Source organism: Rana temporaria, chromosome 3, assembly GCF_905171775.1.
Source record: "Rana temporaria chromosome 3, aRanTem1.1, whole genome shotgun sequence".
In the NCBI taxonomy this organism is placed as follows: domain Eukaryota; kingdom Metazoa; phylum Chordata; class Amphibia; order Anura; family Ranidae; genus Rana; species Rana temporaria.
In genome coordinates, this window is record NC_053491.1 from 306,628,924 (window position 1) to 306,654,577 (window position 25,654).

Sequence of the window (25,654 nt, forward strand, 5' to 3'; positions counted from 1 at the left end):
TGTAAACGGCGATCATACCATGCTTGTGAGGTATTGCTGTGAACATCGGAGCCAGAGCAATAATTCTAGCACCAGACCCCCTGTGAAACTCTTAACCACCTAACCCCCGGACCATATTGCTGGTCAAAGACCAGAGCACATTTTGCGATTCGGCACTGCTTCGCTTTAACTGACAATTGCGCGGTCGTGCGACGTGGCTCCCAAACAAAATTAGCGTCCTTTTTTCCCCACAAATAGAGCTTTCTTTTGGTGGTATTTGATCACCTCTACGGTTTTTAGTTTTTTCGCTATAAACAAAAATAGAGCGTCAATTTTGAAAAAATGAATATTTTTTACTTTTTGCTTTAATAAATATCCCCCAAAAATATATATAAAAAAACATTTTTTTTCCTCAGTTTAGGCCGATACGTATTCTTCTACATATTTTTCGTTAAAAAAAAACCCAATAAGCATTTATTGATTGGTTTGCGCAAAAGTTATAGCGTTTACAAAATAGGGGGTATTTTTATGGCATTTTTATTAATATTTTTTTTTACTAGTAATGGCGGCGATCAGCAAAATTGCTGTGCAAATCTGTGTGAAATAACAATTAGCAAAATCCACCATTTTATTCTCTAGGGCCCCAAAAATATATAATGTTTGGGAGTTCTGAGTCATTTTCTAGCAAAAATACAGATTTTTACTTGTAAACAAAAAGTGTCAGAAGATTGTTCTGCCATCTCATCTACCCCTGATGAGCGAGCTATGATCTTGCGAAATGTGCACACGGTTTCTTCAATGCTTGTATATGTATATACTCCATGTCATGATGTTTTGTATCAACTTTATTTATTCTTTTTATCATGTGCCATTCATTGGCTGAGCTAATATGCTATATTATCCATGTATGTACATTCATTTTCAATAAACATTTTTACTGCTTTTTAGTTTTGTGGCAAACTGTGACCACTTCATTTAAAGTCCCATGGGCGACTCCTTTTTGTATATACTTTCCAAAAAGTGGTCATTTGTACAGTATTTGTACTGTCTTAACATGCTAGAGCCTCAAGAAATGAGATGGGTCATCAGGTGTGATCAATTTTCAATGATTGGTACCAATGATGGAGGCACCTGGAAATCACTATGGACCCAGAAACAGATATAATCGTGGGAATACTTGCGTTGATAACGATTGGGGTTATCAGGGAGCAGGCCACAGCACGCAGAGGAAAATTTGTAGGGCAAATCCCAGAGGGAATTATGGTTCACCACATCCAAATGAGTATAGGGAACAGAATAGTTGGGGTTTTCCCCGATCCAATCAAGGGGTCAAAAGACCTATAGAACAAAGAGAATAACTAGAGGGTGGGGGAGGAGAGTGTGACAGATCTCGGATACCCCAGGTGGGCACATCCGCCAGACCTGTGTCTCCTGTCCTCCAAACGCACCCTTCAGATACGCCATAACCAGCCCTTAACCCCTCAATCACGAGACAAGCCACACAGGTGTTGAGGGTTAAACATGCAGAGCATCAACTCTTTATTAAGTACCAAACATACACTTTTTATTTTTTTGTTTACAAAAGTTTAATTGAAGGTAAAAAAGCACATTTACATAATGTAGTCAATAAAATGGAGTCAACAGTAAGACATAGGATATATACCGCATTTATTGGCGTATAACACGCACAGGCGTATAACATGCACCCTAACTTTAAGAGGGAAGTTTCAGGAAAAAAACTTTCCACAGCCCCCTGCATATACCGTAACACAAAACCACAGTTTACCCTCTATTTTCAGGGTAAAAAAAGTGAGTGTTATACGCCAATAAATACAGTACTTATCACATCTTAGAGCAAGGAGAAAAAACAACAGCATGACATATGAAATTAGTAGATCATCAATGGTGAAAATGAAAAAATATTAAAATATATGACCCCAAGGGGGGTAGTTCAATGTACCCAGAAGATGAGTCATGAAAAACTGAAGCTATGTGATATTCCAGAAAGACCATTTGAGATCAAATACATGTATGCTATCATTTAGGGTATGATTTAGGGTATGATACATTTTTTCAGAGAGTTTCAGCGTCTCCGTTCTGGCCATAATAGATTTTTTAGATCTCCAGTTAAGTGCGATCATCCACTGTATAGAGCTACACAATGAATGAAAAAGTCGGATACATTGTTTCGGTATGTTAGGAATCTTAGCATATAGACAGACTCGAGGAGTGGGGACAATTTAAAATTTTGATGATTCCTCGAATCTGTCCACGGCCACACGCCATATCTTATCAAGGAGTTTTCAACTCCAAAAGGTGTGTAAAAAAGTTCCCTGTTCTGGGCATCCTCTAAAACAGTTAGGGGAAGTAGAGGGATAGAAGGTATCAATTCTAGAGGGGGTAAAGATACCATCTAGAGAACAGTTTCATAGGTGTTTCTCTGAAAGAGATGGGATATCTGCTGCTGGGGAAACAGCTCACGGAGATCATCTCTTGGACTCTCCGGGTTCCAACTCTTTTTCTGATGCTGGGCAGAGACCAACAGCATTCTGCCCCATAGCCAGCGCTTCTGCAAGGGCACCGGATGCGATACTCTGGACTTGCTGCTGATCACCATTTACCAGCCTTCCAGCACCATCTCAACTCCCCCTTCCAAGACCTTTATACTATTAGCTTGTCTCGCTGCCTGGGGAACCCTCCGGTGCGTTTTGGCATTCTAGCACTTGCAGTGCCCTCTGTATCATCGCTGCTTCTTCCATTGCGGTTAGGACGGGAAAATGCAGGGGTACCCCTGGCCCCATTTGCTCCGCATCTTCGTGACTGTCCGCAATTTTTCCCGGACAGTCTCAGGCAACGGAAGCCATTCCAGGCTGCTGATCACCGACAAACAGCCGCTTGTAGGCAATTTCGAGCTCCCATTCCTGCTCAACCAGGCCTCCAATTCCTCCAGGTCATACGCCTCTTCGGGGAGGTCCAACACCTCATCTCGGAGGTCCAGGATGTCTTCCAGCCGCCACTCCTCCTCATCACTCCCAAAGTCTGGGTCTCTGTAAAAAAAAAATTGATGGCTACGGAGGTGTGGGGCTGTTCCAACGCCTTCTGTCAGGCTGCCATCTGCTGTACCTGGCCACAGTTGAGCCGCGAACCACCGGAGGGCTCTGTAGCTGGAGTCCAGCCTCATCTCCTCCTGGACCAATCTTTAGAGCTCCATCTTCCACTCATTTTGCTGTCGTTCCCTCAGGAACACCTCTCGAGCATGGTACTGCGTCCAGTACATCTCTGTAGAGGAGGGAAGTTTTTCCCCTGATGGTGCCACTCGTGGCTTAGCGTCTCATGCCAGAGTTGCCGCGGATCACATCCCCCCCAGCCGAGCATGGTGTGCTCCGTCGCTGGTCCCCAATGTTGCTTCCGCATTCCTTGCAGCCTACTCCCGAACTTCTGCACTCATGCTGGCTGGTCCCTGTATCGCTCCTCGGTGGCTGCCCGGATCTTGAATCTTGAAGAGTGTAGTTAAACTCTGATCCAAATTGTTTGTGCAGGGCAGGGTCTCTGTCTCAGCTTGGCTGTACTGTGGGCTCATTCTGTTGTGCTGGGGTGTCTTTCACACCCCTGTGCAGTAGGTGGCAGCAGTAGAGTCAAGGTTTGGGTGCTCTTTCCCAGCAGCCAATCGGGAGGGTTGAGCCTCGCTGTGCATGCTGGGGGAGGGTATTTATGGGGCAGGCGCCATTGGTTCTGGGTTCTCCTTCGTCCAGTGTGGCACCCACCTTTAGGGTGGCCACATCACGGCGCCCCGGCGTTATGGCCTGCCGGGGCGTGTGTGCCACGCTGTGTTCCTGGTCCCAGGGCCATGTTGGCCTGAAACATCTGAGCAGCGACGGGGACCCAGTGAGCGACTGGGTTCACACCTTTGAGGATACCAAGCTGTATTGCTGTTCGGTGGAGAGTCCATCTGAGGAGCGCCATTGAGAGGCTGGCGATCCAAAAGGGCCTCGACAAACCACCGGAGATCAAGGTAGCTGGACACTGAAGGATTGATCACCTGTCAGTTGGTACCTGGGTGACAAGTTGAAGGAGATCCAGGCGTGATTCCATAAAGGAGGATTGCCTCCGTAACTACAATCGGAGAGGGCCTGTGGCAGAGGTGTCTCACTGACATTCATCAAGGGGAGTCTGTGGCAGAGACTTTTCCCCAAGTTCAAGTTCACTAAGAAGGGTTTTTTTTTTTAAGATTTTTTTTTCTTCTAAGATCGAATTTGGGGGGTTGTAGCTCGATGACCAGAGGTCACAGAAACCCCACATTTGGGGGTAGGCATGGGAAGACCTACCCCACAACTGGTTAAAATATGGGACGGCTATCATTTATGGTTCCGGAGATACGGGCCTGCTTGCACAGCCTGTCAGAAGCTACATTCAGAGCGGCCAATATAAATACAAGCTGACACACTACAGCAGACTGATCGGATCACAGTGCTTATAATAATTATTTGTATATTACTCATGGTAATTAACCCCTTGCCACCCAGGCCAATTCTGACACTTCTCTACTACATGTAAAAATCATCATTTGTTTTTTGCTAGAAAATTACTCTTTGGTGGTCTTTGCACTTTTTATGTTGCAGGGTACAGAGCTGCACGATTCTGGCTAAAATGAGAATTGCAATTTTTTTGCTTAGAAGATAGATCACGATTCTCTCACGATTGTTGCGGCGTAACATCATCTTTCACATTAAAAAAAAAAAAAAAAATGGGCTAACTTCACTGTTTTGTTTTTATGGTTTTTATTATTCATTGAAGTGGGAAAATGCAGTGTGACATACAGTAACATATTGCAGCAATAGCCGTTTTATTCCCTAGAGTCTCTGCTAAAATATATATAATGTTTGGCAGTTCCAAGTAATTTTCTAGCAAATAATATTGCTTTCTAACTTAAGAAACAAGTGTTGGACTTTAAGTGGTTAAATTTAGTTACAATGTTAGTTAGTTACAATGTTTCATTTTGTTTACCAACTTCGCAGACTGCCCAGATTTGTTGTTTACACACAGAAGTGTATCCCTTTGATCTAAGAAGGAAGTGTCAGTTACAATGTTTCCTGTTAAAAACTTGGCAGACTGCCCAGATATTTTCTTTTCTTCTGTCATACCCTACACACTCCTCTCTTGTACATAGTGCCCACTGTCATACCCTCCACACTCCTCTCCTATACATAGCGCCCACTGTCATACCCTTCACACTCCTCTCCAGTACATAGTGCCTGCTGTCATACACTTCTCTCCTGTACTTAGTGCCCACTGTCGCACCCTCCACACTCCTCTCCTGTACATACTGCTCACTGTCATACCCTCCACACTCCTCTCCTATACATAGTGCCCACTGTCATTAGTGTACACTTAAATTTTCAGACTGAGCCCTCCAGTGCTGCGCTGCGATGAATCAGGCGGGGCCTGGACACTTCCATCTTCACCCGGTCTTCCTTCTGGGTTCTGTGCCTTTGGTCACTTGCCTTGGCTGGGCTGCGTTCATGTCATTCCCACGCATTTATTTATTATTTATTACACCCCATTCACACCTCCGCGACAAAACGCCCGACGCCGGCCGCTCGTGCCGCTGGAGGGGAGAATTCCCATTGCTGTCTATGAGATGGTTCACATCTCATAGACGCCGTACACCTGCGGCATGAAAAAAAGTCCCGGACCCTTTTTTTCAGGCGGCATTGGCGTTCGGCCATACAAAGCAATAGGAAGGATTTGTAAAAAAAAAGTTACACTATTCGCGGCAAAATATGTCGCATACGCGGCGTTACTTGTCGCGGAGGTGTGAATGCAGCCTAAAAGGCCCCACCAAAATCCTTAGCACCAGGCCCATGATGTTCTTAATCTGGCCCTGGGCGGGCACATAAGGTCCACATAGGGCTGCATATAAAGGGTTATAGGAGGCCATAGTGAAGATTTGAAGAAAAAGGGGAGTACAGGAACCATAACACCCTCTAAAGGTAATTGCTAGATGGTAAATTAGGCATACTTAAGAAGGGGAACTAAGGCATATTAGCACCAGGCCCATGATGTTCTTAATCTGGCCCTGGTGGTCACACATGGTGTCAACAGCACAGGAGATTGAAAGAGATGAGAGTGTGTCTAAAAATCTTTACATGGACTTAGGCCCCGTACACACGAGAGGATATCCGCTGGAAACGGTCCGGCGGACTTTGGATATGATGGCTGTACACACCATCAGATCGAAATCCGCGCGGAATACATCCGCGGTGACGTGTCGCGCCGTCGCCGCGATGATGATGCGGCGACGTGCGCGACGCTGGAAGGTAAATACTTCCACGCATGCGTCGAATCATTACGACGCATGCGAGGGAGGGGAGCAGGCGGACTGATCCTGTGAGTCTGTACAGACGACCGGATCAGTCCGCTGGACTGGATTCCAGCAGATAGATTTCTTAGCATGCTAAGAAATTTTTATCCGCTGGGAATCCGTCGGCTGGATTTTTATCCACCGGGAAATGTCCGCTCGGACGTACACACGACCGGATCTATCTGCTGGAACTGATCCACGGATCAATCCCAGCGGATAGATCCGGTCGTCTGTACGAGGCCTTAGGCCCCGTACACACGACCGGATCTATCCGCTGGGATTAATCCGCGGATCAGTTCCAGCGGATAGATCCGGTCTTGTGTAGGCCCGAGTGGACAATTTTCGGCGGATAAAAATCCAGCCGACGGATTCCCAGCGGATAAAAATTTTGTAGCATGCTACAAAATCTATCCGCTGGAATCCAGTCCAGCGGACTGATCCGGTCGTCTGTACAGACTCACCGGATCAGTCCGTCCGCTCCCATCCCTCGCATGCGTCGTAATGATTCGACGCATGCGTGGAAGTATTTACCTTCCAGCGTCGCGCACGTCGCCGGTGACGCCGCGACACGTGACCGCGGATGTTTTCCGCACGGATTTTGATCTGATGGTGTGTACAAGCCATCGGATCAAAATCCGGAGGAGGAATGTCCGCTGGAAACGGTCCGGTGGACCGTTTCCAGCGGATAACCCCTCGTCTGTACGAGGCCTTAGAGTTCAAAATCATGACACTCCTGTCTATCCATCACCCTGATTTTTAATCTATTTTCCTACTATAGAGGACTGTGCAATATTGGTTACTTAGGCTATATATGCTTGTTCAAACCTCTTTCTCAATAAGGAAGACTTGTAATATTGGATATATTGCGGTACATGTTAAGAGGTTTAGTGATAGAAATTTTACACTTGTGGGTATGCGCGACTCTGTTCTAGTCTTGTTGTTATTGTAATATCACGCATTAGAGTTGCAGCTGTTTGTTTTTTTTATTCATTCTTTTAACTTACTGGAAGCATGTTTTTTGCCCAGACTCAGAAAGTCCTCCTGCAAATTCTCCTATCCTGGAATAAACACCGCTGATGGGGATGGAACAAATCTTTCTGCCCAGGTCAGAATGTGGTCCACTTCCTTCTGGGCTGCCTGACTCCTGGTGCCTCCCTGGTGATTGATGTATGCCACAGCTGTGGCATTGTCCGACTGGACCCTCACAGGTCATCCCTGCAATCTGCAAGTCCAGAAGCTTAGGGCCAAGCGAGCTTTCCAAATCTCCAAAATGTTGATGGGCAAGCCCCTCTCTCTCCAGGACCACCCTCCCTGGATGGTGGCTTCCTCTAGGACTGCCCCCCATCCAGAGAGACTGGCATCTGTCGTCACCACCCTCCAGATCGCAGGCAAAATTGACTTTCCTTTTACCAGATTCTTGGTTATCATCCACCAACTGAGACTCTGATGCACTTTCAGCCGAAGAGACATGTGCCAGTCCAGAGCCTGGACAGTCTTGTTCCAGACAGACAGAATGTTGTTCTGTAGTGGCCTGGAGTGGAATTGTGCATAAGGGACTGCTTCGAATGAGTACACCATTATCCCCAGTAGCCTCATACACAGGCGAATGGGGGATATTTTTCCCTTTCATGACCTTGACAAGGTCTCTCATGGCTCTGACCAGATACCTTTGTCTTTGCCGTGTCTAATATAACCCCCAGATACTCTAGGCATTGAACCGGCTGCAGGGCCGATTTTGACCAGTTCAGAACCCAACCCAGACATTCCAAAAATGTAACCACCCATGCTACATTCTGCTTAAGGTCTGGAACCATTTGATCTATCAGTAATAGATCGCCCAGGTATCCTGCAACCGATATTCCCTGAGATCTAAAACTGCCAATACCGAAGTCAGTACCTTTGTGAATACACAAGGTGCCGTGGCTAACCCGAAGGGCAGCGCCACAAACTGAAAATGTTGCTTGCCTACTGCGAATCACAAGAAACCTTTGATGGGATCTGCAGAGTGGCACATGTAGGTATGCGTCCTTGATGTCTATGGAGGCCAAAAATTCCCTTCCATGCAAGGAGGCCACGACTGAACAAATTGACTCCATCCGCAAAGAGCGAATGTCTAGAAACTGATTCAGAGCCTTGATGTCCAGAATAGGCCTTACATCTCCATTCGGCTTTAAGACTATGAAAAGATCTGAGTAAAAGCCCCCAAATCTCTCGTTGGTTGGAACCTCTGAAATCACTCCTTGTGACCTTAGATGATCTATTGCCTGAAGAAAATACTTTCTTTAACCCACTTGTCTCAGATCACCTCTTCCCAGGCATCTGAGAACTCTAATAGCCTCCCCCCACCCGCATGAGTGGGGGTGCCCCTTCATAAGAAGGGCTTGGGACTGGCTTTAGGGGGTCTCTGGGCCCAGGGCTTTTTCTGCCCCAGGCCTAGGGGCCTGATCCACAAAAGGGATACGCCGGCGTATCTACTGATACGCCGTCGTATCCCTGTTTCTATCTATGGAACTGATCCACAGAATCAGTTTCACATAGATAGGCAGAAGATCCGACATGTGTAAGGGACTTACACTGTCGGATCTTAGGATGCAGTACCGCTGCCGCCGCTGGGGGCATTTCTCGCCGAAATCCAGCGTCGGGTATGCAAATTAGCACTTACGGAGATCCACGAAGCTTTTACGCTTCATTTTTTCTCCGTAAGTATTAGTTTGCCGTCGCAAAATTAGGGCTGCTTTTACAAGGCCTAAACTGTTTACACCTTGTAAAAGTAGACCCTTCTATCCCGCGTCGCTGTGATTTTTTTTTTATTGTTACACCGCCGCAAAATCTCTACCTAAGTGCCCGATCCACAAAGCACTTACCTAGAAATTTTGAGCGGTGTAACTTAAATCCGTCCGGCGCAAGGCGTTCCTAATTTAATGGGGCGAGTCCCATTTAAATTAGGCGCGCTCCCGCGCCGGACATACTGCGCATGCTCCCGACGTCATTTTCCCGATGTGCTTTGCGCGGTTTTACGTTGCGCCGGGTTTTGAGAATTGCGACGGACGTAAAAAAAAAAAACGAGTTGCGGCGGGAAAAAAAAAATAAAAAAATAAAAATCACAGCGACGCGGGATAGAAGGGTCTACTTTTACAAGGTGTAAACAGTTTAGGCCTTGTAAAAGCAGCCCTAATTTTGCGACGGCAAACTAATACTTACGGAGAAAAAACGAAGCGTAAAAGCTTCGTGGATCTCCGTAAGTGCTAATTTGCATACCCGACGCTGGATTTCGGCGAGAAATGCCCCCAGCTGCGGCTGCGGTACTGCATCCTAAGATCCGACAGTGTAAGTCCCTTACACATGTCGGATCTTCTGCCTATCTATGTGAAACTGATTCTGTGGATCAGTTCCATAGATAGAAACAGGGATACGACGGCGTATCAGTAGATATGCCGGCGTATCCCTTTTGTGGATCAGGCCCTAGGTGTACAGGGCAGGGGAATCTGGACAGCCGCCCACCTCCTGTTGGAATCATCCAGGCTGGAAGTCTCCACAGAGAACACCACTGCCCCCAGTAGACAAAAAAAATATGACACAGGGTCCTATAAAATGTAAGAGACTGTGCAAATATATTTCCAGTTTAAACAAGTGCAAAGAAAAGTTTTTTAAAACACTTATCAGTTCTGCCGCAGGATTCTGCTTGAAAGCTAGATTCAAATGTTCCCCCATCACAGCGGGTTCTGTCTCTTGGGCCTTCAAGGACCAGGTCCCCCTGAATATGGGGCCACTCCCTTGGACCTGTAAAGCACCCTGCCGGTTCTCCTTTAGGGTTTTTTCTTACCAAGGGTCCGGATCCCAGGGTCCAGTGCCCAAAGGGTCACATTAAGGCAATACCTCATAATCTTCTTATGTAAATTAGGTTCTGGTACTATACATTTTAGTGTATTACCGTCCGGATGGATCCGATAATATAGCCTTTTAAATCCTTCAGGATCTGTTCCAGGACCTTTCTCTTAGGTAGCTCATGGAGAGCTTCTCCAACCATGACCAGGGTGTAGGATGGGGTTTTATAGGGGAGGATTTCCTGTCTTTTTGGTTTACCAGTGTCCATTTACCTATAGGTGGCGTATAACCCAGTTAGGTAATATGGCTGCTCTGTGTCCCGTGATGTACGATAAAGAAAGGGACTTATTTGCAAAATTTTAAAACAGAAACTAAGAAAAACATTTTTTTTTTTTTTCAAAATGTTCGGTATTTTTTCATTTGTAGCACAAAAAAAAAAAAAAAAACACAGTGGAGATTAAATACTACCAAAAGGAAACTCTATTTGTGTGGAAAAAATGACAACAATTTCATATGGGTACAGTGTTGCATGACAATTATAATTCAAAGGGCGACAGCACTAAGAGTCGGTTCACACTAGGGCGACACGACTTCCAGCGCGACTTTCAGAGGCGACTCCGACACGACTTGAACATGAACCACAGGGCGATCTGGGGCGATTTACAACACAACTTGAAGTCGTCTCCAGGACAGGAGACTTTTCAGTGGCCAATGAAACAACAATCAGCTCTGGGAGAGGGAGGGGGAGGGAAAGGGGGGCAGGAGAGGTTTGCCTGAGAAATGTATGTTATCTTCCTGGAAAGTCGCTTCAGTTAAGACAGTGATCCGACTTCTGAGGCGACTTCCATTGAAATCAATGGGTGCAAATCGCCTTCCAGTCGGATTGAAGTAGTACAGGAACCTTTTCTGAAGTCGGATCGCCTTGAGTCATGTGTATTAACACCGCTCCCATTCATTTCCATTGTTTTTCTCTACAGCGTGACTTGGGACGACTTGAGGTGACATGAAGTCGGATCGCAAGTCGCCCCAGTGTGAACCGGCTCTTAAAGTTGAAAATTGGCCTGGGCAGGAAAGTGCCCAGTATTGAGGTGGTTAATTGAGCTTCCTGTCATTCCGTAACTATCTGCCCATATCGGCGGTATGGGCAGACAGCTACACTGACAGTCTACAAGAGTCAATCTGCTAATCTTGGGTGTAATGCTTTACAGGCTCCCCAAAAGATAATAAATGTACATATTTTACCAGCAAAAAAAAAAAGGTGCATTTATTTATTTTTTGTAAAGGTGAACTTATCTCATTTAATAGTTATAGAAAATGACTACGGGTTATTAATATTAACAGTTTTAAAAAGGATCTTCAGGCTAACAGCCACTGGTTTCTTTAGCCAGCTTTGTGATTCCCAATGCCCTGCTTCACTGCACTTGTCAGATGACATTATTTCCTGGTTTGTATATGTAGCTTCCCGTATCACTCAAGTTGTGAATTGGACTCTAAATTAGCATCATCACTTCTGGGCAAAAAGCAAGCAGGAAAATTTGTATGAAAAAGTCTATTCAAGAGAACCTTTTTATACTATATGAATTTAGTATAAATTTTATACCTTATGATTTATTAAACCCTAGATCTGCTTGGTGCTTTCTCATTAATTAACAGTCCTCTGTTATGCACCCTTACTTGGATTCTACAGCCTCCAAGTAAATCTGCCACAATGATCATTTTAAACTATTAGTAATGCCTGGAATATTGATAATATCTGATATCACCTTTTTCTTGAAAAACAGTAAACTTTTGTGTTCTAAAGGCAATTTCAGGATCTAAACCCAAGGTATAAGCAGATCATTTCCTCTCCCTAAACACTTTTCTGTTCGATATATATTCCACACATTACTACTAACTAATGCCCACAAATGACATTGACAACTGTGTGGCAACTCTCAAGCCTCGTACACACGATCAGTCCATCCGATGAGAACGGTCTGATGAACCGTTGTCATAGGTTAACCGATGAAGCTGACTGATGGTCCATCGTGCCTACACACTATTGGTTAAAAAAACGATCGTGTCAGAACGCGGTGACGTAAAACACAACGACGTGCTGAAAAAAACAAAGTTCAATGCTTCCAAGCATGCGTCGACTTGATTCTGAGCATGCGTGGATTTTTAACCGATGGTTGTGCCTACTAACGATCGTTTTTTTCCCATCGGTTAGGAATCCATCGGTTAAATTTAAAGCAAGTTGGCTTTTTTTTTAACTGATGGTTAAATAACCTATGGGGCCCACACACGATCGGTTTTGACCGATGAAAACGGTCCATCAGACCATTGTCCTCTGGTTAACCTATCGTGTGTACGAGGCCTCAGTGTAGCTTAGAGAACCATGCAACTGATGTGGAGGTGTCTGGATGCTGCTGGCCACCATCCAGATTGAGAATCATTCTGCAACATTGGTATGCATGACAATTTAAGTAGATTATGAGAAACACATCCACCTCTGCAGAAACAAAAAACACATTTGGGACCAAAGTTCAAATGGGTTGGAAAACACATAGATTTGAACAGAGGCAAAGCTAAATTTCCATTTAAATTTAAAGTGTTACTAAACCCACAATAGTAAAATCAGTCTGTATATGCAGTAAAGCATGCTTGTTATACTCAAGTAAAAGGGTTGATCCGATAGCTGTTTTGCTTGTCACTTTTTGTAACCAACCATTAAAATCGCTATATGGACTACAGTGTTGCAGGCTCAATTCTTTTACTTGTTTCTGCTGTAGTGTGCAAGGAAATACTGAGCCTGAGCACCTGAAAGAGGTTCTTACAAATTGGACAGAGAGTTGTGCACTTTCTTCAAACTTACCTGATGCTCATTGTGGAAGGGGTTAATCCTGTGCATTGTGTAAAAAGGCTGTTTGATCCTGTCTTTTCTGATCCTCCCCTTCTTCCACTGTACCCAATCCATCTGCTGATAGTACAGAGCCCTAGGAGTCACTCTGCACATGCTCAGCTTGGTGTGTATTGAGAGAGAATTTTTTGCAGGGTGCATGTGATCGGCACAAGGCCAATTAGCACTGTCCAGACAGAGGGTCAGGGGGCATGCACCCTTATAGGACAGTCAGAGGAGAATAAAAACGTCTCCTATAAGCTTTAACCAGATATTGATAGAAGTCACAAGACTGCTTTATACTGCTGATGAGAAAAGATATTTAGCAGTTTATATTTACTAAACTACACTGTAATTGCATTTCCATGTGCTGTGTACTGTGGGAGACCAGATATAGTGAATGCAGGGTACAAGGTTTAGTAACACTTTAATACAGAGTGACTCCTTAACTATTGCATACACACAATTTGCTTTCTAGATGCACTTGTTTTGCAAAATCACTTACTTGCTAAAATAATATAGAAGCCTCTCAAATACAAGGACAGGTCCTGTGCTACTTAGAATGGTTAGAGGCTGCCCAGAAAATAGACAAAACATTCCACCACAGATTGCTGTTCCAATAAAGTTTTCAAGAACTCCCTGAAAAAAGAAAAAATGCAATCAAAATAATGTTATGTAGCGCTACCCCCTCAGGAGCCGCTGGTTGATTTGGGATCTACTTTTTTGCTTAGCTCACCCCAATTTAAATGGCTCGAACCCTCCCTTGACACATCAGAAGTCTGGGGGGAATATTATGACCTCTGCTGGGCTGGGGTCACAATAGCAGGCATATAATATTCAATGACAATGTAACAGTGATATAACCTGCTTTACGGATGGTCCCTCCAGACGAGAAAATACACTTCACACAGTAGTATATTTAAACCAAAAGAATGAGTTTACTTTAGGTGAACTTGAAGAAGACAAGCATAAATTTAAATCATAAATGAGCAACTGTCAGACATTAACACAATATGATTTCGCAAGGGCCCTTGCGGGAATCAGTAATGACAATAATGAATAGGTCTAAGCTAAGAATGGTACCATTCAATCAAACTAGTGTAGGCAATCTATGTTTGCGAGATCCCTCTAGTGGGCAATCCTGCGGAACAGCTAAGGAATGTCTCGAGACTAAGGTTCACTTTGCGGCCGGTTGGTGCACGTTAATTTATAATCCACAAATAGTAAACGATGAAGAGAAGTTAGTCAAACAAAGGATCCTGAACACTAACGTTGGTGAACTGATCGTTCGTCAGCGTCAGTCACTTCTGTATAATAACTATAAAGTTAAAGGGCCTCTAAGTCTCAGCTAGAGGCCCAACACGTGTCTCCGGCTTGTAGTGTGGCACTAAGTTAACTGTCTGGAAAAGGAGGATTGGAAGTTGAGCATGTGCTCTCTCACCCAACAGGCCCGATCCGCCTGAGTTCTTCTCAGAAGGCGCGGTGGTAAATCACTGCTCCACAGCACAAGGATCCCGGACGAGGGTTTTCCACTTCTTCAGTTGTCAGCTGGGTTGCCTCTCCGATCTCCGGGAACACGGGCTGGATACTGGAGTCTTGCTTCCTTCCGAATGGCTGGTCTCTTGGTGGATTTAGGCCAAGGCTTCAGGCCTAACAGCACGGCTGTGCTGTAGTCAGCAGCTCCGCAGAGGAGAAGAAGCAGGTCCCGAGAGAGTGAGATCAGCCACTCCCTTTCCTAAAGTAACCTCCCCCATAAGTCTGTGCGGAGGTGTCACATGTTCCAATAACACAGGGCATTGTGGGATGTGTAGTCTGTTTCTCCTAAGAGTCAATGGAGTCCATATCTCCCGCTACTTGCAATCCCACAATGCATAACTTCTTAAAGGTATCGTACATATTTACAAACATGAGCAAAGTTCCAGCAGAGGTCAGGCCTGTCATTAGACTCTGACAGGATGACCCCACTACATTTATATATCTGTCATTGATATTCATAAGCTTTATATTCACAAACGAGTCTTACTTTCCATTTTGCTGTGTATAAAATAGGATTTTTGCGTCATACTTCCCTGTAAAATCCTTTTCTTAGAGTACATCATGAGATACAGAGTTAATATTCATTACCTACTGGGTTAAACACCATCTCTAGGTGAATGGACACTGGTAGACAAAGTCTTAGACAGGAAGTGATCCCCTATATAACCCCTCCCATACAGGAAGTACATCAGTTATGTAGCAAGCACTGAATCCTCAAAAAAGATTGGAGGGATCTCTGTGTCCCATGATGTACTCAAAGAAAAGGATTATACAGGATAGTATGACGAAAAAACCCTATTTTCTTTTCCATACTTAATGGGACACAGAGTTAGGCTAATATTCATTACCTAGTGGGACGTCCCAGAGCAAAAGCCTTGATGGGAGGGAGACATCAGACTCTATACAGCAGCCCGCAGTACACTGCGGCCAAAAGCAGAATCCTCGGCTTCTCGAACATCCACTTGACAACATTTTGTGAACGTATGCACTGAAGACCAGGTAGCAGCCTTACAAATCTGAGCCACAAATACCCGATGGCGAAAAGCCCAGGAGGTTCCTACACCCCTGGTAGAATGAGCTCCCAAACTAAAGGGAGGAGCTTTACGTTTCAGGCCTGAATGACCAATTGACAGACCCAATTGGCAATGGAAGCTTTGAAAGCTGCCTGCCCCTTCTTGTCCTTTTGGTAAGACAAAAAAGGAGTCCGATCCTCGGATCTCTGCAGATCTAGAAAAAATAAACCTTGACTGCCCGGGACAACATCCAAGGAATGCAGTTGTCTCTCTTCTGCCGAACGAGGCTGAGGGAAAAAAGAAGCCCAAATAATGTAAATGAAAGGCTGACACCACTTTTGGCAAAAAGGATGGAACAGGAACAGGATCAAGTATGGTTCCCTGTACAAAAGGGCCGCCAACTCTGACACCCTTCTAGCTGAGGCGATGGCCATCAGGAAGTCTTGCTTGCGTGACAGCAAGTCTAATGGAATTTTCTTGATAGGCTCAAATGGTTGTTACTGTAACACAGACAGCACCAAGTTCAAGTCCCAAGGACACAGATGACCTAATGGGGGGGAAGCAAATGAGTTGCCCCCTGCATAAAGGTTCGGACCAGCAAATGGGAGGCTAAAGGCCTTTGGAGGAATACTGACAGGGCCAAAATCTAACCTCTAAATGTACTCAAAGCCAATCTGATTTCTACAGCTGACTGAAGAAAAGAGAGAATTGTCTCAATCACATATTTGCGAGGATGCCGTTTTCTGGCTTCACACCAAGCAATATAAGTTTTCCAGACCTTATGATAAATCTTCCTAGTGACAGCTTTTCTAGCATTCACTAGGGTAGACATCACTGGTCCCAAGATGCCATGGTCCTTTCAATAGCCTGGCTTCAATAGCCATGCCATAAAATTTAGAGACTGTAAATTGGGGTGGAATTTAGGACATTGAGACAGTAGATCGGGGCGACGTGGAAGCATCCATGGCCCGTCTATTGTCAGTCTTACAATCTTTGGGAACCAGGGCCTTCTGGGCCAGGCTTGTGCCACCAGAATGACTGGAACCCCCTCTCTCTCCGAATCCTGTGCAACAAATGTGGAAGGAGAGGGACCGAGGAGAAAAGCATAAACCAGGGAGTACTGGCTCCATGGTACTACCATAGCATCAGCTCCGAATGCCAGAGGATCCCTTGTTCGGGACACAAACTGCTCTAGCTTGTTGTTGAACCTGGATGCCAATAGGTCGACCACTGGCCATCCCCAACGCTGGCAAATTTCCTGAAACACTCCTGGGTGTAGGGACCATTCTCCCAGGCAGATCTGCCGGTGACTGAGATAATCTACCTTTCAGTTCTCTACTACCGGGATATGGACTGCCGATAGAATCGCCATATGTCCTTCTGCCCAGGCTAGTATGTGGTTCACCTCCTTCAAAGCTGAACGACTCCTGGTACCGACTTGGTGGTTTAAAATAGGCCACTGCAAGTGCATTGTCGGACTAAACTCTGATAGGGCAGTCCTGAAGCCCTACCATCCTGGACCACAGGGCTACTCCCCGTAACTCCAGGACGTTGACCATTTCCCCAGTTGTGGAAATTTTATAAAGATGTATTTAATATGTATTGTCATAGTGTCGCCCAGTGTTAGTTCTCCCGCAACCCGTTCTAAAGAGCTGACTGGGGAAGACTGAAGCTGGTTAAGTCCCGTCTGGTAGTGGAAAAGTCTTGAGGTTGGAGAGAGGTATTTGCAGAGTGGGGATATGTCCGCCAGCGAAGGGCCCCTGTGCATTGCACAGACAATCGTTTGAGGGGATATGTTCGCTCTGCAAGGACATTATTGGTTATACGGGATGGACGCTCTTGTCTCTGCTATGTCTAATCAGCATGGTCGGGATTCACAGCATACACCTGCAGATAGCCTCCCATCTCCAGCAATAGTAGTATAATTTGGATATGCGTTGTTCTCTGGAACAGCGCAGAATCAGGGTTCCTATAAGCGGTAATAAATGAGCTTTTGGGTTGTCATGATCAGAGACGGAGTCTATGTTTAACCACTTGCTTACTGGGCACTTAAACACCCCTCCTGCCCAGACCAATTTTCAGCTTTCAGCGCTCTCACACTTTGAATGACAATTACTCAGTCATGCAACACTGTACCCAAATGATTTGTTTGTCCTTTTTTTCATACAAATAGAGCTTTCTTTTGGTGGTATTTGATCACCTCTGGCTATTAATGAAAAAAGACCGAAAATTTTGAAAAAAAATGATTTTTTCTTAGTTTCTGTGATAACATTTTGCAAATTATTAATATTTCTTCATAAATTTTGGCCACAATTTATACTGCTACATGTCTGATAAAAATAACCCAATTTTTTTGGAAATTATTTGGTCTGTGTGAAAGTTTTAGAGTCTACAAGCTATAGTGCAAATCATATCACATCTGATCACACCTGATGTACTGAAGGCCTATCTCATTTCTTGGGACCCTAACAAGCCAGGAAAGTACAAATGCCCCCCAAATAACCCCTTTTTGGAAAGTAGACATTCCAAGGTATTTATTAAGAGGCATGGTGAGTTATTTGAAGTTGTATTTTTTTCCCACAATACTTTGCAAAATTAAGATTTTTATTTTCTATTTAAAAAAAAATCTCAAAATTGTCATTGTAATAGCTTATTTCTCTCACATGGCATGTGCATGCCACAAATGACACCCCAAAATACATTCTGCTACTCCTCCTGAGTAAACCGATACCCCATGTATGAGACTTTTTCACTGCCTGGCCACATACGGAGGCCCAACATGCAGGAAGCGCCATCAGGGGTTTTAGGAGCATAAATTGCACATCTAACTAGTTGACTACCTATTACACCTTTGAAGGCCCTGGAACACCAGGACAATGGAATTACCCACAAAGTGACCCCATTTTGGAAAGCTAATACCCCAACGTATAATCTATGAGGCATAATGAGTCTTTTGAACGGTTTATTTTTTTCCAGCAGTTTTTAGAAAATGTGGAAGAAAAATGAAAACGCATTTTTTTTTACACAAAGTTGTATGTTTCTAAGATATTTCCAACACATAGCATTTAGATAGCAAAAATTACACCCCAAAATACATTCTGCTACTCCTGAGTACAACGATACCACATGTGTGAGACTTCTACACAGCCTGACCACATACAGAGATCCAACATGCAAGGAACACCGTCAGAGACACATAGTATGCACATACCAATAATTACACCCCAAAATACATTATGCTGAGCAAAGCGTAAACAAAAGATTACCTTGGTAATAGTAGCGCAGTTCTAGACAGCAGGATAGCACTGGTCCAGGCAGCAGGCAGGGACTTGGTCAGCAACGTCCAGGCAGGGATACTGTCCCTTCAGGGTTAGTGCAGGTGGTCAGTTCATGCAACAGGCAGAGGCATGATGGCATAGGTCCTACAGGCAGAAGTAGGGCCTCGTTCAGGACAGAATGGGGACAGGGGTAGAGGCTTCTCCTACCCAAATCTCTTTGAAGCCTCCGGGCAACCAGACCCTAATCTAGGATGAGAAAACTAAAACGTTTTCTTCATCCAGAAAAACTTTTCTGGAGCCCCTCACATATGTGAGACCCCTGTGTTCCCACTAGTCCAGTAGCAGGGTACAAGATCAGTCCATGAGGCAGGCAAAAACATGGTCAAACAGTCCGAGGTCAGTTCCAGATCAGGCAGAAGCATTACAGAATCGTTAGGCAGAAGAATGGTCGAAAAAACAGTCCAGGGTCAGTTCCAGATCAGGCAGAGGTATGACAAAATCATTAGGCAGAATCGTGGTCAAAAAACAAGCCGGGGTCAGTTACAGAGCAGGCAGGCAGTGGCATAAGGGGTGTGAAGGTGTGTAAAGGCAGGATTAATACTTTAGTTTGGTATGGTAACGGCGAAAACATTCAGTTACACAGAGGCCTGGTTGGGAAGGACAATCAGCACAATGGTAAGCTGTGTCTCGTCTGACTCCTTCACTGGCGCATACCTTACATCGTTTTTGACGTCGTCGGCCTGTTTCTGTGGGAGGGATTTTATCGGGAAAATGACGCTCGGCGAGATGACTTAATACATCAGATCGGATGGTTTGGGGTGCATCGTTCGGGAAAATAAGGGCAGTGATAAGGTCCTCTTGGTAGCCAAGGAAGCGTTTGGGGTGGAGTTGCGGTATATTACAAAAGAATTATATATGGCCAATTGAAAAAAATAAATGGCAACTTTTTTGTACCAATGGTACGTGCGTCTTGTGGCAAGATAGGGTTCAAGCATCTGGTCATTGAAGTCGACCCCCCCCCCCCATAAACAAATTATAGTCCTGGATACATGTGGGCTTCCGGATGGTGGTGCCACGCCTTCTGCGAATTTCAACGACAGGAAATTACCATATAAGGATTTGACAACACAGGATGTGACAATACAGGGAATCCCTCCAACAGGATTAGTTAAATACAAACAACAATATGAAGAAGTGCTAAAGAATTTTCTATGGATGTGTCTGAGCAGAGACTGGGTGCATTGGAAGCTTGAAATTGTTTTATTTGTAGTCTGCCACTAAATTTGATAAGGGACTCATCCACACAGATGTGTTGGTCCGGGGTATACAATTGGGGGAATTTCTCAGAAAAATAATTCAGTAAGGGTCGAAGTTTGAAAAGCCTGTCATGTTCTGGATGATTTCGGGGATGGCACTGGGTATTGTCGTTGAAATGTAGAAATCTCATGATGGTGACGTATCGGGATCTGGGCATTATGCTGGAGAAGATGGGCATGTGGTAGATCGGGTTTTTGGACCATAAGGAACGTGAAGCGTTTTTTGGGTTGAGTCCCATAAACAATGTGAGGCCTAAAAAAATGTTGAACTCCTCCAACGTAAGGTCTCTCCACTGGAAGGGACGGGCATAATATGATGTGGGATTGGTTTCAATAAATTGCTGTGCAAATAGGTTGCACTGGGCCACAATTCCGGATAGCATGTCCTCTGTAAACATTAGGTTGAAATAATCAATTGGGGTAAAATTCTCCATGTCCACCTGTATTCCTGGCTGGGCCGTGAAAGGGGGAATGTTGGCTTCTCCTGAAGTAGGAGGAAGCCACAAGGGGTTCTGAAGGGCATAGGGAAGGCTGGCATGGGTCCTTGAAGTTTGTTGCCGAGGCACTGCGGTGCTGGCAGATGGCACTGCGGTGCTGGCAGATGGCACTGCGGTGCTGGCGGATGGCACTGCGGTGCTGGCGGATGGCACTGCGGTGCTGGCGGATGGCACTGCAGTGCTGGTGGATGGCACTGCCTCCTCACCAGAACGCCTTCGTTTAGCCGGCCGGCTATCTTCCTCCTCTGAGTCACTCAGTGTTGCGCTACTGATGGCTGGCTCATAAGTGACGTCAAACTCCGAATCAGAGTTGGAAAGGGACTCTGAAAGAGAGAGCTCCACGTTGCTCTCGTCGGGCGCAGAAAGGATTTGGTATGCCTCCTTGGCGGAATATGATCTTTTTGACATTTTGCTGGTGTGTGCTAAGCCTTCACTGATGGGCACTGATTGGCAGCACAGGTGGGCACTGATTGGCAGCACAGGCGGGCACTGATTGGCAGCACAGGTAGGCACTGATTGGCGGCACAGGTGGGCACTTATTGGTGGCACAGGCAGGCACTGATTGGCGGCACAGGCAGGTACTGATTGGCGGCACAGGCAGGCACTGATTGGAGGCACAGGCGGGCACTGATTTGCGGCACAGGCGGGCACTGATTGGCGGCACAGGTGGGAACTGATTGGCAGCACAGGGGACTGGGATGGCACTGGGATGGTACTGGGATGGCACTGGGATGGATGGCACTGGGATGGATGGCACTGTAACACTAACACTAATACTTTTTCTATCACTTTGTATCACTCACAGATCTTCTCCCTCCTCACACGCTGTCTCTGTGTGAGGAGGGAGAGGCGGCAATGAGAGATGATCTCATATGTTTACATTTGAGATCATCTTTCATTGGCCACACAGATCGCATCGCAAAGGGCCACTCTGATTGGCCGTTCGCAGCGATCTGTAATTGGCTGTGTCCAAGGGACACGGCCAACACAGAATTTCCCCGCTGCGCGCTCTGGAGCGCGCGCGGGGAACGCGCAAAGGGGCGGACGTCAATTGACGTCCACTTGGATTTTGGGATCTGCGCTGTAGCCGTCATTTGACTATAGCGCGGATCCCAAGCGGTAAAACAAGCTTCCAATGCACCCAGTCTCTGCTCAGACACATCCATAGAAAATTCTTTAGCACTTCTTCATATTGTTGTTTGTATTTAACTAATCCTGTTGGAGGGATTTCCTGTATTGTCACATCCTGTGCTGTCAAATCCTTATATGGTCATTTCCTGTGTGGGGATCACATCCTGTGATGTCACTTCCCATGGAGGTAGTGATTGGCTTCTGGAGCCATTACTTCCTGTTTGTGAAATAGTTTTTTTTTTTTACGAATAAAAGAGCCAGGCTCACTGCTCTCTGGGGAAGTGATGCTGAAATGAGGACGAAGGTATGGTCGTGTCTGTTTACTGGGGATAAACAGGAAATAGAATGATTGGTAAAATCCATTATATCTTTAGTGTGCTTATTATTAGCTCAAACTTACCGACCAATCAGCAACCAACCAAATTCACCTGTCTAACAGTATGAGTAAAACAAAAAGGCCAAAACAGAAACAGAGACCTCTGTTTTTAACCACTTAAGACCCGGACCAATATGCAGGTTAAGGACCTTGCCCCTTTTTGCGATTCGGCACTGCGTCGCTTTAAATGACAATTGCGCGACGTGGCTCCCAAACAAAATTGGCGTCCTTTTTTCCCCAGAAATAGAGCTTTATTTTGGTGGTATTTGATCACCTATGCGGTTTTAATTTTTTGCGCTATAAACAAAAATAGGGCGACAATTTTTAAAAAAAATGCAATATTTTTTACATTTGCTATAATAAATATCCCCCAAAAAAATACTAAAAGACATTTTTTTCTTCAGTTTAGGCCGATACGTATTCTTCTACCTATTTTTGGTAAACAAATCGCAATAAGCACTTAAGGATTGGTTTGCGCACAATTTATAGCATTTACAAAATAGGGGATAGTTTTATGGCATTTTTATTAATATTTTTTTTTTTACTACTAATGGCGGTGATCAGCGATTTTTTTAGTGACTGTGACATTATGGCGGACACATCGGAAAATTTTGGCACATTTTTGGGACCCTTGTAATTTTCACAGCAAAAAGTGCTATAAAAATGCATTGATTACTGTGAAAATTACAATTGCAGTTTAGGAGTTAACCACTAGGGGGCACTGTAGGGGTTAAGTGTTACTCTTATATGTGTTACTAACTGTAGGGGGGCAGGGCTGGACATGTGACGTCATGGATCATCTTTCCCTAGATCAGGGAACAGACGATCAATGACACTGCCACTGTGAAGAACGGGGAAGGTTTGTTTCCACACACACCTCTCCCCGTTCTTCAGCTCCTGTGACCGATCGCGGGACACAGGCAGCGATCGGGTCCGCGGGTCCCGCGGCCGTGGTCACTGAGAGACTGGCATCTGTAGTCAGTACTCTCCACGTTACCGGGAGGAAGGATCTTCCTTTCGCAAGTTCTGATCCTGCGACCACCAGTTTAGGCTTAAGTGCGTCTGAGGAGATGAGAACATTGCATAATCCAGGGCTTGTCCTCTCCTGTTCCATTCCAGGCCTATACAACAAGACATCTTGTTGACTTGGAACTGGGCATAGGGCATTGCCTCGAAGGAGGACACCATCCTTCCTAGAAGACTCATACAGAGCCGAATGGAGGGTGACCCTGACCTAACACACCTGATCCCTCAGGGCACAGATCCTTACGGGTGGCAAAAATACCCTTGCTTGGACCATATCTAGGATCAGACCTAAACACTTCAGATTTTGAGCTCTGTGATCTCTGAGCAGGAGGTCGTCCAGATACCCGAGCACCAAGATCCCTTGGGCCCTTAAAAGACCCAGTACTGGTGCTAGGACCTTTGTGAACACCTAGGGGGCTGTGGCAAGCCCGAAGGGTAGAGCCACAAACTGAAAATGACATTCCTCTACTGCAAATTGTAGGAACCTCTGATGAGGCTGAAAGATAGGTACGTGTAAATACGCGCCCTTTTATATCGATTGAGGCTAGAAAGTCTCCCATCTAGAGCGAGGCTACAACTGAGCAGACAGACTCCATCCGAAAGGACTTTATTAGTAGATACTGGTTCAGAGATCTTAGATACAAAATGGGCCTTGTGTCTAGGGTTGCCACCTCATCCCTTTAAAACAGAACACATATGAATTACACAGGTTCTGAGGCTAATTTAATGCAGGTAAGGCACCAAATGAGTCTAATTACCACCTTAATTAGCCACAGAACCTGTGTAATTAATATGTGTTCTGTTTTAAAGGGATGAGGTGGCAACCCTACTTGTGTCCCTATTTGGTTTTTGAACCGCAAACAGGTTCGAATAAAACCCTGTGCCCCTTTCGGATACAGGAACCTGTACAATCACTCTGTCGCGGAGACTGGCTGCAGGGACCTTTTCTGTCCACATTCACCGTTATTTGGTATTGCTATATTAATCTTTTTGTAAAATTTTTGAGAGGCTGTTTTCTTGGATTTGCCCAAAGACTATTCTTGGTTGTTAATTCTGAACAATGCATAACATTGAAATAGCTGATCACATTGACCTCCGGAGACAGACAGTCTGGTCACCTGGGCTGCTTTAAGTGCTGTGTTAATTAACATGCTAATTATATAGTTGTCTGCTAAGAGGGGAGGGTGGAGTATCCATGAGTCAGCCCTACCTCGTTATCTAATCCTTAAAAGTGCATAAAAAGTCTGTATTCTGTCCAATAAACCATTCATGATTCCTGCAAGCTATTTTCGGCTAGACTTGCATTCAATGCAGCTATAATCAGTGCCGGCCCAAGACATTGTGCTGCCTGGTACCAAGAATGAAATGCTGCCCCCCCCCCAAAAAAAAAACACGCCCACCAAAATGCCCCCACATCCATTATTTTATATCATGATAACTAAAGTGGACCTGTAATGGCTCTATACATGCAGGGCCGTTTGAAGGAATTTGGGGGCCCCAAGCAAAATGGACATGGAGGCCCCCAACTCCCCCCCCCCCGCACACCCACAAAGTCTACAGGAACCACAGCACAGCGATCCACATACGAACAATTGAACATTTGCAAAAAACATCGCTGTACCATAAAATCAGCCACTGTGCCCCATCAAACGCAGCCACTGTGCCCCATCAAACGCAGCCACTGTGCCCCATCAAACGCAGCCATTATGCCCACTAAATGCCACTAATGTGCTTTTGAAGCCTATCAAAGCATATGAATTCAGCCACCCGGCTTCATAAAAGGGGCCGGATGCAATCAATGATTGGATCAATACCATACAGCCAATATTTGCGCCTCAAGCGCAACTGCTCAACTCAGGAATTTTTCCTATTGGAGGCAGCAGCGCTGAGAGACAGATTATTACAAAGGGGTTATTCCAAAAAATGCCTCAAAAAATCCTTTCAACGTGCAAATGGACATTCCAGGCCAAACCTGTTGGTCCAATCAAAGAAGAAGTCTACCAACGGCAGTGATGTCATAAGAATAATCACTAAATATCATACCCAGCACCAACAAACCAGAGGGATTCTAAAAAGATTCTGGCACCTACTTTCCATCGATCCCCAACTAGGACCATTTGTCCCTAAGGAGCCCGCGATCACCTATCGACGGGCTTGCTCACTTAGAGACCATCTGGTAGCCAGCGAATTCAAAGGCAGTTTCAAAAGGGACCCCTGCAAAAGGAAGGGCACCTACACCTGTGGGGGATGCTCTATCTGCCGCTTTATCAACACTGATCGAGAAATCATCTTACCCAATGGTCGATTATATAGACCCAGACATTTTGCCAACTGAAAGACTCTTGGTGTAGTGTACCTACTTACTTGTCAATGCAAGAGGTTCTATGTGGGCAAAACAAAACTACCCTTTTTCAAACGTGCTTCTCGACACCTACACG

General features: G+C 45.2%; 1 protein-coding gene across 1 annotated transcript in view; it reads right to left on the reverse strand.

The window, feature by feature from the left end:
* The window catches only part of LOC120930475 (electrogenic sodium bicarbonate cotransporter 1-like), a 644,541-nt gene that overhangs the window by 287,131 nt on the left and 331,756 nt on the right, over nucleotides 1–25,654 (reverse strand). The window contains exon 8 of the mRNA XM_040341656.1: nucleotides 13,549–13,682. Within this exon, the coding sequence (XP_040197590.1) occupies nucleotides 13,549–13,682 (134 nt within the window). The remainder of the gene's footprint in view (nucleotides 1–13,548; nucleotides 13,683–25,654) is intronic.